This window comes from Varroa destructor, unplaced genomic scaffold (genome assembly GCF_002443255.2).
Source record: "Varroa destructor unplaced genomic scaffold, Vdes_3.0 BEIS01000002.1, whole genome shotgun sequence".
Taxonomy (NCBI): domain Eukaryota; kingdom Metazoa; phylum Arthropoda; class Arachnida; order Mesostigmata; family Varroidae; genus Varroa; species Varroa destructor.
This window is the reverse complement of record NW_019211455.1, coordinates 1562931-1580835: the sequence shown is the minus strand read 5'-3', so window position 1 is coordinate 1580835 and position 17905 is coordinate 1562931. Positions and strand designations below refer to the sequence as shown.

Here is a 17905-nt window from a genome sequence, read left to right as displayed (position 1 = left end):
TATACATACACCGAACCCCATTAAAACATTTTTCCAACGATCACATTTATGCCTGCTTTCAAGTCCAGAAGTAACATATAGCTAAGCCAACGGGTGATTTCGGGTTTTACTAAACCATTGTATGTTACATGGACGCCTTTGATTTAGACAATTATTATAACAACGATACATATTTTTTGAACGCTTCTCCCGCTATATTCTTTCTTTATCAGGACCTTATAAACAGCCGTCAACATCGCGATCTCATTCACTGCAATGCCATTTACAGCGATACCACGATGTCGCTAAGGCTTACAATGTTATCGGCTTTTTTAGCCTGTGCTTAATTCGCAGTTATCGGTGGTACAGTCGACTGTCAGATGGCTATCGTTAGCTGCGCAATTGTGTCGCATTTCGCTTCCTCTTCAGATCTCGCTAAGGGGTTGAATTGCACCGCTGTGGCTCTGACGGTGATCCGCCCCCGCGTCATAAATGTGCGGGAGTCAGAAGAGATCGGCCTTTCGATTTTTATCCACTCTGGACGCGCCCCTTTTCAATGGAAAATGCCCCGGGAACGGCGGCGGCGAAAGATAGGAAGTTGCTTTGAGTTCTCTTTCACTATTTACAATACTCCGACCACTTTCATGGCCTCCATATATACAATTATCCGCAAACAGCAGCTTGTGAGCAGTTTGTGACACAACATTTTCACTGCATTCCCATGCCGTTCGTGTTCATCTGTGCAAAGCCACGCTAGTAGGGGCAGGAAATAATATAATTGAAATTTTCCAGTTGCGGTTCTTCCCCAGAAAACGTGGGTCGAGATAAACGCGACATTTTTTCTCTTGTTTTTGTCTATATAACTGCAAGTAACGTCTAGCAAGAAAATAGGAACAGGCCTTGGAAAAGAAATCACGATGCCAGGCTCACAGAAAAATTGAATTAATAATGACTCTTTTGTCGAAAATTTTAATAATTGAATCAGTTTTACAGGGAATCCATAGAACAGGCGATAGTGTGCAGGCAAGATTAACAGAAAACCATAACAAAAATAGAACACATCCAAAATATCATCTTTGGGAAATCCAGTATGTTTCATATAACTATCATCAATAAGTAAAAGAACGTTACAAATCGTTACTCAAAGATGCTACTTACGAGTAAACTTTAAAGTCACGATAAAATCAGCTTATAAGCGATAATATATTGACAGATAATGTTGTGAGTGCCAATAATATGTAGCTGCGGAAGTAATCGATGTCAATTACCGTCGCCAGTACTCGAATGAAATACGCCTCCTTTCATATTGACTTCTCTTTCATACTGACTGATAAAAAAGACAATTATAAAATTCTTGCAACAATGGTTTAATAATATCTAGCTACAGAGGGTTTCGTTGGGACCAGTAAAACATTAAACGATCATCAGAATTATCATCATCACAATCAACAGCAACAACAACAGCGCAAATAACCCGCTAGGACTTAGCCGTTCGACAGGGAGTGCTCATGCCCAACACACGAATATGCGAATTGGGACTTACCATTTACAGAAGAGTCAAAAATAAGCAGAGTAAATATAGATCAGTATATCAAATAATCGTGAATGATACGATTTTAACGAACCATTGCGCGAATTCTACTCTTGCGGTAAATATCAAGCTCATTCACAAGCGGCTATAATTATGAAAACACTACAACAGACACATGCATTCACTGAATCTGTTCGAGAAGTTATCTTGTATATCTGTTGAAATATGTAAAACTCTCTCTTGCTGGTAGAAAAATCGATTTATCTAATAACTGCCAGTTGGCTAATAGAGGAGTAGCACGTGCGTAATTATCGATGTTGCCCTTGACGCTTGCTTTTTATACTTCCTTCTTTGACCCTAAGGTAAGTACAAAAAATGTGTTAGCCAGCATTATTCTGTAACTTAAACTATATAAACGGCGCATCCAAATCGATGCCCAATTTTGTATGCAATCACGTCCCCGTAATAGTGAAGCTTGTGACGTGTTTACTAAAATTAGGGATATGTACCGAAGTTTTATTGCAATCCGGGCGTAGACACATTTTTTTTTGCACTGTTTGAAGTTATGTCTGCAGGCTTAAGCACCGGACGTAAAATACAAAAAATATATCCATAGTTCTATGGATATGTTCTTATCTAGCCTGTTTGTTTCTTCCACGCATCTAGTTCTGTACCTTCGAAAGGGAACCCCGCTCGACCTTGTCGCTACAACCAACTCAGGACTAATATTACGCCAACGACAGTATACAAGACTACAAGGAGGATCGCGCATTATTTTGCAACAAGCAGCTTGCAACCATACGCACTCTGCAATCCTCACACGGGTGGAGCAGCCAGGTTGTAATCAAACGGTTAGTAATGAGTTGGCTTTATGCGTCAGTAGTGATGGGGCATCGTTTCAGGCCTGTCGTCTCGTTTCCGTTCAGCCCGCGTTTCAACCAGTACCCCCAATTTTGGAGGATGGACAGACAGGTAGCAGACGGATGCAGCCTTGCTTGCTTCATCCATTTACGGCTCAGAGCAGCGAAATTCGTAATTTACCTTACTTTTAGAGTAGCCCTAGCAAAACTTGAGGTAGTGGCCCCATATAAAGCACAACATTTGTTAGCCAAGCCAACGCACGGTATAGCAATCGTTCTTACTACTGAAAAGGCTGGAGTTGGTCTTGCTCGCTTTAAGTGGTTGTAGTGTAGAACCACCATATCGCGAACCTCGTATCACAGAGATCAAATGGGAATATCCGAGCTAAGTCAGATTATTTTGTTCACGTCTTGAACGGAGGTGGGACACCAATGCTTGAAGTTTCACATTGAGAATCGTCACTTTAACGTAGACAGGTGGTGCAAATGCAGCCGTAGATACACCCAATATATCCGTGTGCCATCCATTTAGGCCAAAGGTCGACTTTTCGCTTGGTTCACTCCTATCGACAACATATAATATTGCTGCTACTATTTTCATTTCATCTTCCGATTATACGTACATGTCGACCACTATTGATGATTTGCAAAGCTATACAGACACGTAGACAACAATAAAGACGACCCACGAAGGAGAACTCTACCCAATGGAGCCGCTTACTATTAATGAGTGCCCTTTTACATTCAATGGCCAATTCTCACGGTACAATAATTGCGACACATGCCATAAGGTTGCTTACAAGTGCGTCTCCACTGTTTTACTTGTAACAGTAAAGCTAGTTTCCTTAAAAGTAGTTCTTAAGTTATTATCAAACACACAGCAGGGCTCGATGAGCTGATATTATTCCTCCTATCCAGCTACAAGGGGAAAAACACGATCTTCCACTACTCAAGACCGGTTCTACTCGTTCCAGTAATAGTACCGTTATTCCGGAATAAAGGTCTTGAACCAAATGCACTTTACTGCAGCCAGTAGGACCGTGTGGAAATAGTACGAAATTAAAATTATTTTTCCATATAGCACCTTCTAAGACTGCAGATAATCCTGTAGTACAAATCGACATTGCTGTATACCTATTGTCTAAAACTACACTTATTGTATTACATTACGTCATTGTCAACCACCAGCTTTAACTCTGCCCATTCCACTCACCTCCCTAAATGAACAACACTTTACTTAGTCGTCTTATAACCTACATATTCGAAGTTTTGCACTTTTTAAATAGCAACAAGCCTTATTTGGTACATAACACGACCGTTAGAAAATACATGTTGGGTCTGATGATGGATGCTCAGCCAAGCGCCAGCTTATGTAAAGACCATCTTTTCTGCTCTGGTGTGTTTCCGCTGAAAACACACATTAGCAATTTCATTCTGATGCTACATTGTACATACATACACTGGAAAGCTATTGCTCATATATATATAGCATTTTTTTCCCGACGAGTCAGTTCAGATATTGAAGCAAAGCTTCTTATTTATAAAGCCGCTTATTTAGGACTGTACTTAGTCGCTTTTACTCTTGGGATGATAATGATGCGACCAGTTTACACAGCGGAATAATCGATAAAGACTACCACCACACGATATCACCCAAAAATTGTATCGCTTTACTCCGTTCTGAACACAAGTAGCGTGAATAACCACAGTACACAAGACTACTAATATGTATCGGCAGGCAATGAATAGAGCGAAAACAAAAAAAGATTCCATCATAATGCGTAAAATATCTAGGTCTTAAATTATATATACAAATGGTTGACTGTACAAGTCATTTAAATACAGCATAAAATGCTCAATTTCAAATTTTACACAACGAAAATCACAAAACACCTATATTTTGCTTAACGTTTAGCATGTTAAACAGTAGTAGAACAGTTCGAAATGTAATAATTCATGTTAATCTGAATATGCTGTTATTAACGCTGTCCACGTGCATAAGTTTTTTTTCCTGTATATGAAATCTGTGGACCTTAAAAGGTTCGGAGGTAACCCAGCCAGGTAAGAATCACTGGTTTTAGCTCACCCCTCAGCTGCTTCTGCTAGTATTGCCACGACAACTGAGAATTTCATGCGACCATTTTCCCAAACGTTCTATATCATCAGCATGGAACACCATTGATCATTTGTTAAGCTCCTAGATCTTCTTATTTTCTAAAAGCTTTTGTTGTGAGCAAAACCTGTACTCACTGACTAAGCAATTACAGTGTTTTAAAAATCTTTAATATAACGGATATCCGCTCATGAGCAGCCACATGTACTGCTTATCTTTAACTTGCTAGTTCAGCTCAGCGCGGAAGCCCCTCGAACATTCACGAACCATCGGTTGGAGTGGTTCAGCTGTCGATGACGCTCTTTTCGCCGCGCCATCCAGCAAACCCTATGGAGCAGCAGCACCAATGGTCACAATCGCGTGGCGAAACCCATGCCAGCGCTTATTTTCTTTCCACTAATGCTATCACCGTTAAGTAACCCGATGGGCACCCTTCGCCCGTTACGAATGATCTTTGGTTTCCCATAGACACAATCCAGACAGTGCGAAGTTAAACGCCCGCTCATGGAGCTCACCGCACAAGAAAAGAACACCCAGTTCCAACTTCTTGGGCCATTGTGTACCCGCATGGAGATTCGTCACCTGTGTTACTCTATACATTCTATGCATTCAGAAAGTAACGAAACAATTATGCTATGACGTATTGAAGTTACAAGCAAAAAGGCACGCGATCGGTTTAGCTGCTGTTCTGTTAGCATATTCGAATATAAACTCCATTCAATTAAAATAATGTTACACCAACATATGTAACTAATATATGTATTATAATATATGTATTACCGTTCAGAATTGATGAATGCTTCACATAGCCAACCCAGCCCGTTTTAAGGGATCTACTCAAAATCTCTACAGAAGCCACGCTATATATATATATATATATTAAAAAGTGATCTCGTTCTTAGCAAATGTCGTTTACTGGCTATATAGCGTCTTTTTTATAAGATGGCATCTTTTTCGTAGCAAATTTTTAACGCTATCATCCTGTATCAATGCGATTATGCCAAATTTTTCTTCTGCAATCGTATTCTCGTCGCTCCATTTTCCATATTAGGCTGTAGGAGGATTGGGAAGGGAGTTTGTTGCCGAACTTCTGTATATTCAAGCAAGTGTTCCTTAACTAATTCTTTCTTGAAGTTAAGACCTTTTCCAATCAATGTCTACAACACCAGTGGCCCTCATACGCAGTACAAAAACTTCCAAGCAGTAATATCTAAGACTATGCTACGTCTAGCGTTGTTATATTTGCCATTCTCTGGAAACGCTAAAACTACGTTCTGCTGTTTATGGTCGAGTTCTCAATAGCGTAAACTTTATAAAACTAGAGGTCTTGCAAAGGCAAAAATTACCATGTTTAACGACATTTTCCTAAATCTCGTTCAACGTAAAGAGCCGGTCTAAATGCCTTCATGTAATTCTATGCTACAATCTACCGAAGCCATCCGCACCTTATACAACTTTTCAATTATCGAAACGTAGGCGCGTTCCTGACTATCCAACTGTTCCGTTTCCATTTAGGCTCATCTTGTCGCAATCGTCCCGCTGGCAAGTGCCCGCCACAAGATTTTCTCATTAGTCAGTATGGTACCCCAAAGATACCAGAGGCACCCAGACGACGTGGGTATGCAGAGGTGCGTTGCACCATCAAATCTAGCCATTCTGGACATTGTTCCTTAGAGATCTACCTTAGTTGTCAGCTCTGTGTGCTTTATCCAATTCCGCGCGGCATGCCAGAACTCGTCAGGGTCGACCTCCGTCGTTTCGTGTTGCCCTTATTTCTTCCTGTTCCTCGTTGTAGTAGTAGTTATACAAGAAGCTGCAACAGTATTGCAATGACAGCTAACACTACCGAAACTATTGCAATTAAACTCATGCCAGCGGGCAAGCTATCGAATGTTGTTATTAGAGAAGAACGCAAGTTTTTTGACGCCTGTCTATAACCCACGTAATATATAAATAACTCAATGGACATTTTTTTACCTCACTGTCTACTCGTGTGGCCTATTGCGTCAGCTAGGTGGCTGCAACGGGAACATTGGCAACAGGCGAAAATTGTGGCAACTCCTGGACCCCGCCACCGATGGAACTGCTTCTACGCGCTAAAACATAGCAAAAAAGGAATTTCGATTTCTTTCCTTAGTCTCCTAACATCAATATATATATACACACATATATATATAAATGACGCTTAACATATAAATATAGTTTATAAAAGTGGTGAAAGTACACTGTATACGTGTAATATACATGTTCGTAAAGACGAAAAGGTTTTCGATAAAAGGAATTTATCGGATACCATTGGCTCACTTTCTACTTCGATGGCTACACAAAACCGCGTTTAGCAGAACGGAGTCTGGCGAATAGTAAGTTTGGTCCGTTTCGCCATTCCATATCGTACGGTTATTTCTGTTGTACGCTCCCGCCATATAGGAGCTGTCCTACTCATTACCTCTCATTTTGTCGACGCAAGCAGAGTAAGATTAACGGCGTCATAATCAGTTCTTGTGCATCATGTATTTAGGTTTACCTGTAATCCAGTCCCTACTTCACCTAAATAAAAGAAAAAGTGTACTCTGTTAAAACCGGCCCCTCTCTAAGCGATTTCTCTGTTACAAGTGACGGGACAGGAGGCCTTCAAAAGATTTCTCATGGAACAGCGGGTGGATAAAGACTGCAGGATGTCTTACAAACCTCTAGAATCACCACCCTCTCTAGTGGAGCAAGTGGGACATAAGCGACGACTGATGCTGGAACCCGCGAGGCCGAATACAGAGTTAACCTACCACAAAGTATTACCGTGCTGCCGTAAAATAGATGACTTCTGTTCAGAGTGTCTCGTCATCTTCGCTATACATAGGGCCAACTCCCATTTTCACTGTCACAAAACTATAACCCCGTTTCTGTCGTCTTACTTCTCAAATGCTACGAAGCCCTCCGCACTTCGCTCTAACGCCTTCTCATACGAATCTTCACTTTAAATCGGACACGGCAAAGGCACATATGCACAAACACACGCATTCATGTTTATTACTGTGCAAGAGTTTCTCCCCTGACTAAGCATCTGAAGAACGACGAACTCATACAGCATACTGCTGGCTGTCATTAACGAAGTAACCAAACAACTACCTCGTCAAATATTCGCAAGTTTTCGCGGCCCTCACTCTACATCAACTTAAGAGAAGGGAGTAGATCAAATAATTCACGCCCTTCATCTATGCGTTCCTTTGAAGCTACAGATCGGCTGACTGGACGACCGAACTACCTGTCGATGTCCGTTACCATCCACCTGCGATCAGCGTGCATAGCTACCTCAACCTCATTTTGGGCAATATATATTGTTATACATAGCAACTCATACGTACAGACAAATATATGTATAACGACTGAGGTCCATTCTTGTAACACGTCATGCAATTTTTCTCCTAATATCTACATCAGCACGCATCGAAATCGACACGGAAGCGAAACATGTGTTGTAGCAATGCTTAGCCAGTTCGGAGATGTGAATTTGTGTACGGTAATACAGAGCGTAAGTGGTCGTTTATAAAAAAGAAAGAGAGAACTTGTATCCGTTGAACCTGTAGATCGAGTGAGCACCCTGTACTCTGGCATTAGACACCGTGTACAGTAACATTTCGATATAACGATGGATCGTCATATTGTAATTTGGGGTAAGTCATATGGTATGGTTGTGAAGGTTATCGGTTTTGATATTAGTCTGGTCTATACATTTTAGATACGATAGGAATACTTACGACGGCATGTGGCTAATTATAGAGGTAACAGAATAGGTGCGAACATCTAGTGCGAACAACAGTAATCACGATACGGTGGCGCGTCTTCGTTCTCGTATTCGTTGTTTCATCATGTTCGGTGCAGTCATAAGCGTGATGAAAACAATGGTATGATGTGGCATGTACTTTGTTGTTAAGGTTCGAAAGCCCCCCTTTTCGTTACTACACACACACAAACACCCGTATATATACGCTGACACGAAAATAGTTTCTCGTAGCAGCAATAGCGGTAGCAATAGAAGCTTTGCCGATACGGTTCAATTTGCTGGGAATGTTGTCCACTTATACTGCTATCCCTGACACTTAAAACATACCTAACACTTACTAATATGGCTATCACACAAATCGAGGTTTAGCAGCACACATAATGAACAAACGGATTTCTTCAGCATTTACGAATTGTCGAAACCCGTCATACCAATAGTAGTGTAATCCTGTAGCGTTATGTTGCATTGGCCAGCTCTAGCATGGTTAGAATACCGCAGATGACCGCTGATCGATGACCGACCGGCACGAGTACCGCGACACGCTAGAGTTAGACGTAGTTCTTTTTGTAAGAAGCATCTCTAGTTAAAGTTTTCGACTTCATAGAATATTTACATTTGTTTCAGCTGTTCGGCGAACGAGTTATCGGCCCTTTCCAGAGATACATTTATATTTATATAAGTAACAACAAAGATTAGCAGAGGCTAACAGACGTGGCGGTCATTCGCGAGGTCGAAGCCAGGGCCATGGGTAGACACGCATACAAATAATAATGAGCTACATCTTATTCGGGAAGTCGGTAAACCATGCTGGTGTGCCCCGGTTGGTAACTCTGGCGCCTGAGGACGAGTTGCATGTGTTTGCTGTTTAGCTGCATTTTCTCAGTCGAGTTCGGCAAAACAAAATATTTGAAAGAATATCAATTTCAGACCAGCCACCTCAGGCGAGGTGACCTGCCGCATCTGAGAACGGGTGACGATTTTGCATAGCAGCATTGTCAGTGGTGGCGGTGTTGTAAATGGAAGGTATCGAAATGAGTAAATCGGGGCACAATGCCTGATGCCCCTTGAGAACATACGTACACTGAAAATGCAATGCTAACAAAAATCTAATCTGCAAAGCCTTAGAGAAAATGCCACGTACCGGTCTATCAATGAATGAATTGAACGACGAATGAAAAAATAGTTTTCCAGAAAAAAATTCGTAGTAGAAAATAACGTTCACCCAAAGAAAATATGGAACAATTATTGAGTTATGATAAGCTTCAATATTTTTACAATATAGTAGACGCCACATTGTGGAAGTCATTTCGAATGTGCGGTGACCCAGCCAAAAGATTGGTCATGATTGGTATTCGATATAAAGATAATAAAGGAAAAAGATTGTTCAAAATATAATTGCTATGTGTAGGGAAGTTTAATTATTCCTTCCGAAAAAATTCCTTATGTTTTAGCAATCACTACTTACTTCAGACAAACGTAGTCAATCAAATCAGCATGAACATTGTTCTCTATTGCTCTCTCTCTATACAAACTAATATACATTCGAATGCGTGCGCAAACATTCGGTTTTCTTTCTTCATTGACATCCTAAATTTACTCTTATATGCAAGATAAAAAGAAACAATAATAACAATGTACTCACTTAGACTTTTAGAGTTCTTCACTTTACTCCGATTACTCCGACTCTCCGATCCAAATTGTGCACTTAACCAACTCGAGAGTTTCGATGCTGATCCAAAGTTACTAAACGTTGAACTTTTGTGAATTTTCAATACCTTTAGTTGCTCCATAGCACTTGTTGTTTTGCTGGCCGTCGCAAGATCCGTACTAGCTGTTGTATCCGTCGTTTTGAAAGCACTCGAAGGATTGATATCTTGTTGACACAATTGATGACTTCCAGTCAAACGATCGTCAACAAGAGCAGCAATACTTTGTTGCAGAGCCTTATCGCGCAATTTTTGCTTCGGTTGTTGTTTTTGCTGTTGGCCACTTGACGCAATATTATCACAGCTGCTGCCCGTAGCACCAGCGTAGTTTTGATGATCTGATTTACGTGAAAAAATACTGTGACGAGTTGGCTTCCAAGGGAAATCAATGGCGTTTTGTTCTTGCAGCAACAATTTATTACTACTGAATAGGCGATTGTTGGGCGTTTGCCGATTTGCTGCTGCTTCTGTAATTGTTATGTTTAACTCCGGTAGAATTTTTTGTTGCACATTTAGATGCTCAGCGTATTGTTGTTGCTGTTGTTGTTGTCTGGCCGCTATAGTTCGTTGAGAAACATTTGGCTCGTACTGATTATTGTTATGATGATGACGAAATTCTTCGTCCAAGTCCTCGGAGTTTTCTGTGACGTATTGCGTGATGTTTGAATATAATAATGAATTTTTATCAAGGACGCCAGAGCTGTTAATTGTTGATGATGGTATCTCGGCCAGTACAGCTGCTGTGGAAATTGTTGTTGTTGTTGTTGTTGTTGTTGTTGTTGTTTCTATCGATGCTGTTCTCGTAGTTCGTAGGTTTCCGCTTCTTCCGCCCGTGTAAGGGAGTCCGAAGTTTATTCTACCACTAGTCAAGTGGTCCACTTGGTCAACGTCAGTATCGGATTTTCTGTCATAGTAATCCTGGCCAGGGCTTTTTGAACCTTCGACCGATTCTCGGAATGTGGTTGTTGCAAGTAGATCCGAGGGTGGCGTGCCACCGATGGGTGAACTTGTCACAGTAGAACTATTGCTGTTGCTGTAAAGCTGCGATTGACTGTTCGGCTGTTGGTATAAGTGGTGATTGTTGTTTGGCTGGTGATTCTGATGATGTGGGTGATTGAGTTGATGTTGCAGATGATAATGATAAACGGTAGTGACTGGATCAGCGAGTCGCTCTCCCAACTCCTCCTCAGCGCTCTCCAGACTACTGCACCCCGTACTTCGGCGCATTCAGATTGACCACCGAGGAACGCCACCCGCAGTAATCACCACCAACAACAACAATAATGGACGGATGGATGAACGGTCGTGTCAACGGCGACACAACCCGCGAACGTGATTAGCCCCAGCGATGTGTGCCACGGTAATGGAGTTTACCGTACACCAAGTTGTTGATGAAGAACAGGAAGTATAACAATGGGAAGGAGTTGCTGGTAATGATGAGCAACGATCGAATACTGTTGATGTCAACAGAGAACAATATGTAACGGTATTCACAACGAAACTCTTCCGGTACAAGTAACGGCCACTCCTTTGATGTGTGCGAAAGGCGAAACGTTTCGGTTATTATGGCAACGGAAAAACGTTAGCAACCGAAACGAGCGATATGGCTTGATCATCTATCGCATCGACTATTAAAAGCGAACTAAATATTGAAACGCCACGATGATATAAAGCCAACATACACGCTCTAGAGCTTGACATAAAATGGAGAAACAGGTTTGACATATAGTGTATTAGCTGGAACTGTAATCGTGACAATCCATACAGAGACACAAATAAAGATGTAATCCATACAAGTTTAACGCAAGCGAAGCAATCAGTTCTGATTTTTCACCTTCCGTTTAACGAACTTCCTAACGAAGAAAACGCGTCAGATATAATTTACTACTTCAAGACATAAACATCGAGTGTGACACAAATAGACTGCATCTGTAGCAGACTCTAGCTTGCTGGCTTTCTTCTGCTATCGTCCGCTTTGAGGCAAACCACTGTAGCAGTCGATGACAACCAAACACACACGATGAAGATGAAGTAGTCAGCAGTTGCACCAGCGCTTCCCTCGATGCGATAAGCACGACCCTCAACGACTGGCGTCAAGGCTAACTGACGTGGCGCAACCAAAAGGTGATTCTCATTCGATTGTTTCGGCTTTTGTTGCACGAATCTCTGAGTTCTCTCACGCTTTTTCTCTTTTTTCCCTACCTCTGCGCTTCTTGTGATCAGGTACGCACTCCGGACGGAAGTATGGTGCCTGGCAAGTATTTGTATTATATTTGTTAGCTGCTGCGGGAACACATAGGCAAAATGAAAGAGTCGCACGAGAAAGGTGACAATATAATGCTGCCTCGTTCTTCTGAGTGTCGGCCACAGAACTAAATCAGCGAGAGTGTACTTAGATGATTGTGTGACATTTGTAATAGGCACGGAACGACAATACTGATAATACCGATGGCCCGCTGAAGGCAACTAGGCAAATGAAAGCGAACCGTCCCTTAGAGACTTCTTAGCCTTGTCCACTTGATACCAATTATAACTCGGCCACTTCCAGATTGAGTTGACACTGTCGAATGCTCGGTACGCTAATAATCATCTCCGATCTTCTATATTGTCCAGTAGACCAACAACTATCTACACGTCGAGCAGTAAGTGTTAAGCCAACAATAATTTCAATGCAACAGCTTTCAATGATCTGTTCGATAGCTCAGGCGTTTGCAGCGGTAAAAAAACGTTTCAAGGGCCCAGATTGTATTCACAATGCAATAATAATTATTGGATTGCCATTACTCTTTTTGAGTACTGTTATTGTTATTCATATTATTGATATGATTACTTGTATAAACCTTGTTTTTTTTTTTCTGATTTTTGAACGACTGCGCTGTTCCTCCAGTTTCTTCGATAGCTTTGGATAGCTTCAATAATAAGTCATTTTCGTCATAGCATTTTTCACTCAAACCAACAAACGAGCTTTTTCCTCTTCCATTATCTCCATTCACAGACGGTCCATGCACGTTGCCTTGTTGTCAGTCATAAACCACTTCTTTAACAGGTGTACAAGCCCATAGCATGCCCGCGTCAGCTAGAAATCGTATAATCACAAAGTGACAACAAACATACTATTATTGAGTGAGATGAACCTGACCTACTAGACGCCGCTGCGGTAATGCTGTAACAACAACATTTGATACCAGTAAAGATACAGACACTGCAAATAAAGTGTCGTGCACTAGAGATAAAGTTCTCTGCGCGAGATGCTGACAAAGTCGTATAGATCGTGATGATTGACGTTGACGCTGCATTGGTATACCGGCGTATATGCGCGGTAGTCGCTGTAGCAATTAACCCAGCCTATTTATAGTTACTGGTTATTAATTTAACAACGATCTGGTCAGTTAGTTAATTCAGCTCAATACTATTACCCTATTATTAACGTAATCACCGCTGGTTGACACGCACGCAATTAACATTGGTGGCTGTTGTTGTTGTTGTCCGCTTTGCTGATAGCATGCCTTGCCTACTCTCTTGTTTGGTTATCGTCGTCAATGTCTTTCTTAGTGATTCGTGGTTCGAAGTCATTTTTTGTTGTTTGTTCGTGCACGTCCTTGTTAGTTTCATCCGTATAGCTGAGGCCACTGATGGTAGTGATAATGCAATTACACAACAGCCTTTGAACTGAACCGAGGTTCGACTGAGCCTTTATCCTTGCTACAACTCCATAGCTACTAATGGTAGCCATTTACACCCTTCTACTCGACTTACGAATATTGTGTAGTGATATAGTCAGGCGGATCGGCAAACTAACTGATTGACTGACTCAGTAACTGACGCTCGGGACGCAAGGACCGGCAGAACGTTGACGAAGCGATGATTCTTGCTATGAGTCCAGACGGCAGAAGCAGTTCTTGCTGTTGAGAAAAATGATAGTATGAGACGGCGTACGTATTTCTGATTTGACGAATTTTCGATGAATCCGCCGTTGGACCAATCTTGCAGCAACAGTTCCTTCTTCTTTAGTGCCGACAACGCTCGATTTAACGAAGTTATGACTCATACACATACAGAACGTTCATAAGTATCTATATTAGACCCACGCTGCCTTTTATACGGAAAGCGCTAAAGCCTGGTCGCGCTTGAATTCTTCGTGGAGAGATTTCTCGCTGGGATATGCCAACGAGTTAGGATGTATATTGGACAACTCGTATTCTGCCCCCAACATCCCTTGTTTGTCTGTCCAACCATCAATTGTTTCCGCTTTTTCCGATCGCCAGGCTGACCCCTTGAATAATCAGCACCTCGCTAACTCTCACACTTCATTAGCTTGTAATGTAGTACAACTTCACGCGACCCCTTACTACCAACCACTTGCAGATATATGGACGCACGGCAGCCGTTGTGCAAAAAGCAGCTTGCTTCTAGAGTGACAATGCTCTTTGCTGTCTATGTCACAATTTTCGTCTCTGCCGGCTGTCTTCTTATTTATCTTCTCTTTCTTGTCAATGTCTGTCGTTCGAAGGATTCACCAACGGTGTACGTTAAATCCTAGCGTTGTTCCCTTTACCATTAGTTACCGCCAAGAACTTCTTCTACCTGTAATCCTGCCATGCAGCGATTTGAACACAGACATCTACAGACGCACGTAAGACCCAAACAAGGGATGCGACACGCCATGACGCTGTATTGCACACTGTAGTGATGGCACTCTGAACAACGTTTGCTTGCGACTTCAGTTACATAGATCCTGGTTACTGCTTTATATATTGCTTATATAGTCAATGCTGTTGGCCTTCGTTTCTCTTGTTTTCTTGTACTGTCTGATTGTATGCGCACAATTATACCGCTGTACGAGGACTATGAAGACACGCGCATCGACGGAAATGACGTGAAAACGTGAAACATTTACAACTCGTCCGTGAGTCTCAGCATGTGTGATTTTCGTAGAGGTTCACGCTACTATTGAAAGAACAAACACAACGTCTGGGATGCGGACGTGTGACGGTGGCTTATGATGTTCGAACGTGCGCATACAATAAGCAGTTTCACTGACGTATGCGCAACCGAGTAGGCAATGTATCAGAATATTTTTTTGTAGACAACGGATAAGGGGAGACATTGAGGCGGGAGATAACGCTGTATCTTCTGCACTTCGTAATCGCTTTGCTGTAGAGGAAATTGTTGCTATTTTTCTCGTTGTAGCCACAATAGCAGAAGTGTACGCGCCTCTTGCTTAGTTCCTCTAATCGCCATGTTTTGTTGTGATTTCTCGCGGGACTTCGAGGGGGTAAAGACAATTTACATATCCCAGCTCTTGATTTATTGCCGTTACAGAGTCCAACTGCAAGGTGACTTTATCCCAGGTGGCCTATACGGATACACGAGATGCTCGACGATCTTCTTAATCTCACGATGTGTTCTAAGTGTAACAGCGTTTATGATTTGTCAGTGCCAAGTCCGCTTTGATAGGTAGGGTCCATCATTATAATCAACTTATTTCTTCACGCTTTTACTATAAAGTAATAGGATACAGAAATTATGCTTCCAATAAACCGGCCTTCATCTTTTGATTAGCTGATGGTTGACTATCTGTGACTGCTATAGCTGCTCCTCCGATCGCCAGTTTGACCAGGACGGTTGTCTATGGCCTGATAGTGGTTGGTCGGTAGCTCGGCCTGCTCGCTGGCTGCTTGATATTGGTTTCCTCGTCGTTTTTTTGGCCACAGATCGCTCAGCTTGGTCATTAAGGTTGCTGCTGGCACCAACAATCGGCAGACGCCGACCTCCTCGATAAACTGCTACGGAAGCCCTCTGAACGTGGCCCACCGATTTCGCGCACCACTAAAGGATACTAAACAGCATTGATATCAATACGCAAGTATCACCATGAATGTAACAGGAATCGAAGGGTGCGTTGAGTTGATTTTCCGCGTCTGCCGCAACCCAGTGCAAATCGGCACTGAACAGGTGCACGCCTTTAGACACAAACGTATCCACTAAGTGAGCATAGACACCATCGACACAGATGCTTCTACGAATGCGATGTCACCAAAGAACATTTCATAATACGCATAACAGCTAGAACCGTCTTTCTCTCTATCTAATCTGTATTATGTGTAGCACAGTGACTACAAGCCAACGACAATGCGCGACTTTGTCGTATAGACGCGCATTGTTCGTACTGTTTTGTTCCCTTTCTCACGTCTCTATCACGATCTACCTGTCGACTTCCTGGCGCCTTGAACACTTCCTTGACAATTACGGTACGCAACACACTTGATTCTATTAAACAGTTTTTCGTAAATCTCGGCGTATCGGATTCAGCTGGCCGTCCTCTTCTGTTATTAGCGAGAGTAAGTTCGAATTTCGGTGATGTTGGCCAGGTCAATTAAAACCAGTTGATCTCGCCGTAGAAGTTGATGTAGCTGCAAAGAATTCTACTAACTTCTCTGTTGCTGGCCTTATCGCCACTGAATAGACACATACATTGTGCTTCGATTAGTTCTTCTCTACTGTGTGGGCGGTAGCGTTGTGTTAATGCCGTTCTTCTATATTTGCTGCGTACAACTGTAATGTTGTTATTAACGACGTGAATATGTTGTGTCTGAGTCAGCTGGCTGTCTTTTTGATCCTTAGCCGATCCTATTATTGATGTCGTTGCTACTCACAACGTCTCCGTTCGTCAGCATTCGCCCGAAGATGTCGATAACGTCAGATCTGTACAGACAACAACGAACGTAAGGACGGCAAAGGCAAGGCAGGCCGTCTGGTAAACCGATTAGTCGACCAATCGGCTACGAAGGCAACACAACAACTCAAACGCACGCGCATAAACAGTGATAATACCCACAGCGACCCGCAATGACAACAACAGTCGCACACGTTCCGAGCTAGTAGGAGTAGATGTAGCCGAAATAGCACGCCCCACCAGATTCTGTTGTTCGGATAGCTACAATGGCAAATAAACTAGTTCAAATTTTGTTATTAGTTTAGGTTTTGGTCTCCTATGTGCGCTACGAGTGTCGTCGCCTTGACAAGCTACAGTGTGAAACGGGTTGTCCTTGGAGCGGTAGCGCCTGATACACTTGCAGCGACAGTATTAGTGTAGAGTATTTCTCGAATAGTAGGTCTTGTTATGATGCCAGTGGGAAGGGGTGATTCGAGGATCCATCTGCGATGCGTTCACCGTCACCTTCGCACCGTCACATAAACGGTGCTGCCACACGGAGCAAACGACAGTTGCCACCATTAGTCATGTTGCCGTCAGCGACGCTAGCGGCGGAACCATTATCCGATTCAATCTACCGTGAGACAATTAAAACAGTGACATCGACGACAAAACACACTCAACACACACACACGCACGCTCACTCACTCAGAAACACACAGAGGTCCGGTACGCAACGTGATTCCCTTGTATGTTCACTCGATCTTAAGCACTGCTGTCGCTGTTTTAATAGCGGCGACTCTTCCTTTTCGTGCACGCATATACTTTTGTCTTGTGATGGTGCTGCTATATCTAATTCGGAAGCTGATACTGCCCCTGGTCGAACGCAGAGCAGCTCAGCGCTGCTCACCGACATATATCGCTTAGTCGGCGACCCAGCCGCGAGTACCCCCACAAAGAAGGGTTGGGTCAATGGATTGTTCTCTCTGTCTGTCTGTCTGACTGACTGGATTGTTTGTCCACCCGCAGTAGCAGGCGACTAGGACAAACAAATAGATAGGACAACAGGCAATCACAGACTGGCAGGCAAGCTCACCAGCTCACCGCTATCATTTGCACGACTCTGCCTTACCACTACAGCCGTCTCCGTATTGACTTCTACTGCTCCAATCACAGCCACTGTGGTCGTTCAGCTCACTCCGCTGTGGCCGGCTCTCGTCAACGACGATTGCGAGAAACAGCAGCGAATAGAGTGAGCGAGCCTTCTATCCGGCTGTTACTGC

At 42.7% G+C, this 17905-nt stretch overlaps 1 protein-coding gene across 3 annotated transcripts in view; it reads right to left on the bottom strand.

Moving 5' to 3' along the window:
• LOC111245478 (cyclin-dependent kinase 5 homolog) overlaps positions 1 to 17833 on the bottom strand; it is a 61150-nt gene extending 43317 nt beyond the window's left edge. The window contains exons 1-2 of one of the 3 annotated variants that reach the window (XM_022793873.2): positions 13421 to 17797; positions 9904 to 13043 (exon numbers count right to left, since the gene is read on the bottom strand). In XM_022793873.2, the coding sequence (XP_022649608.1) occupies positions 9904 to 11194 (1291 nt within the window). In that variant the 5' untranslated portion in view covers positions 11195 to 13043; positions 13421 to 17797. Of the gene's footprint in view, positions 1 to 9903 lie in introns of all 3 variants that reach the window. The other 2 variants (XM_022793874.2, XM_022793872.2) reach the window with 2 other exon arrangements.
• Positions 17834 to 17905: the final 72 nt, after the last annotated feature.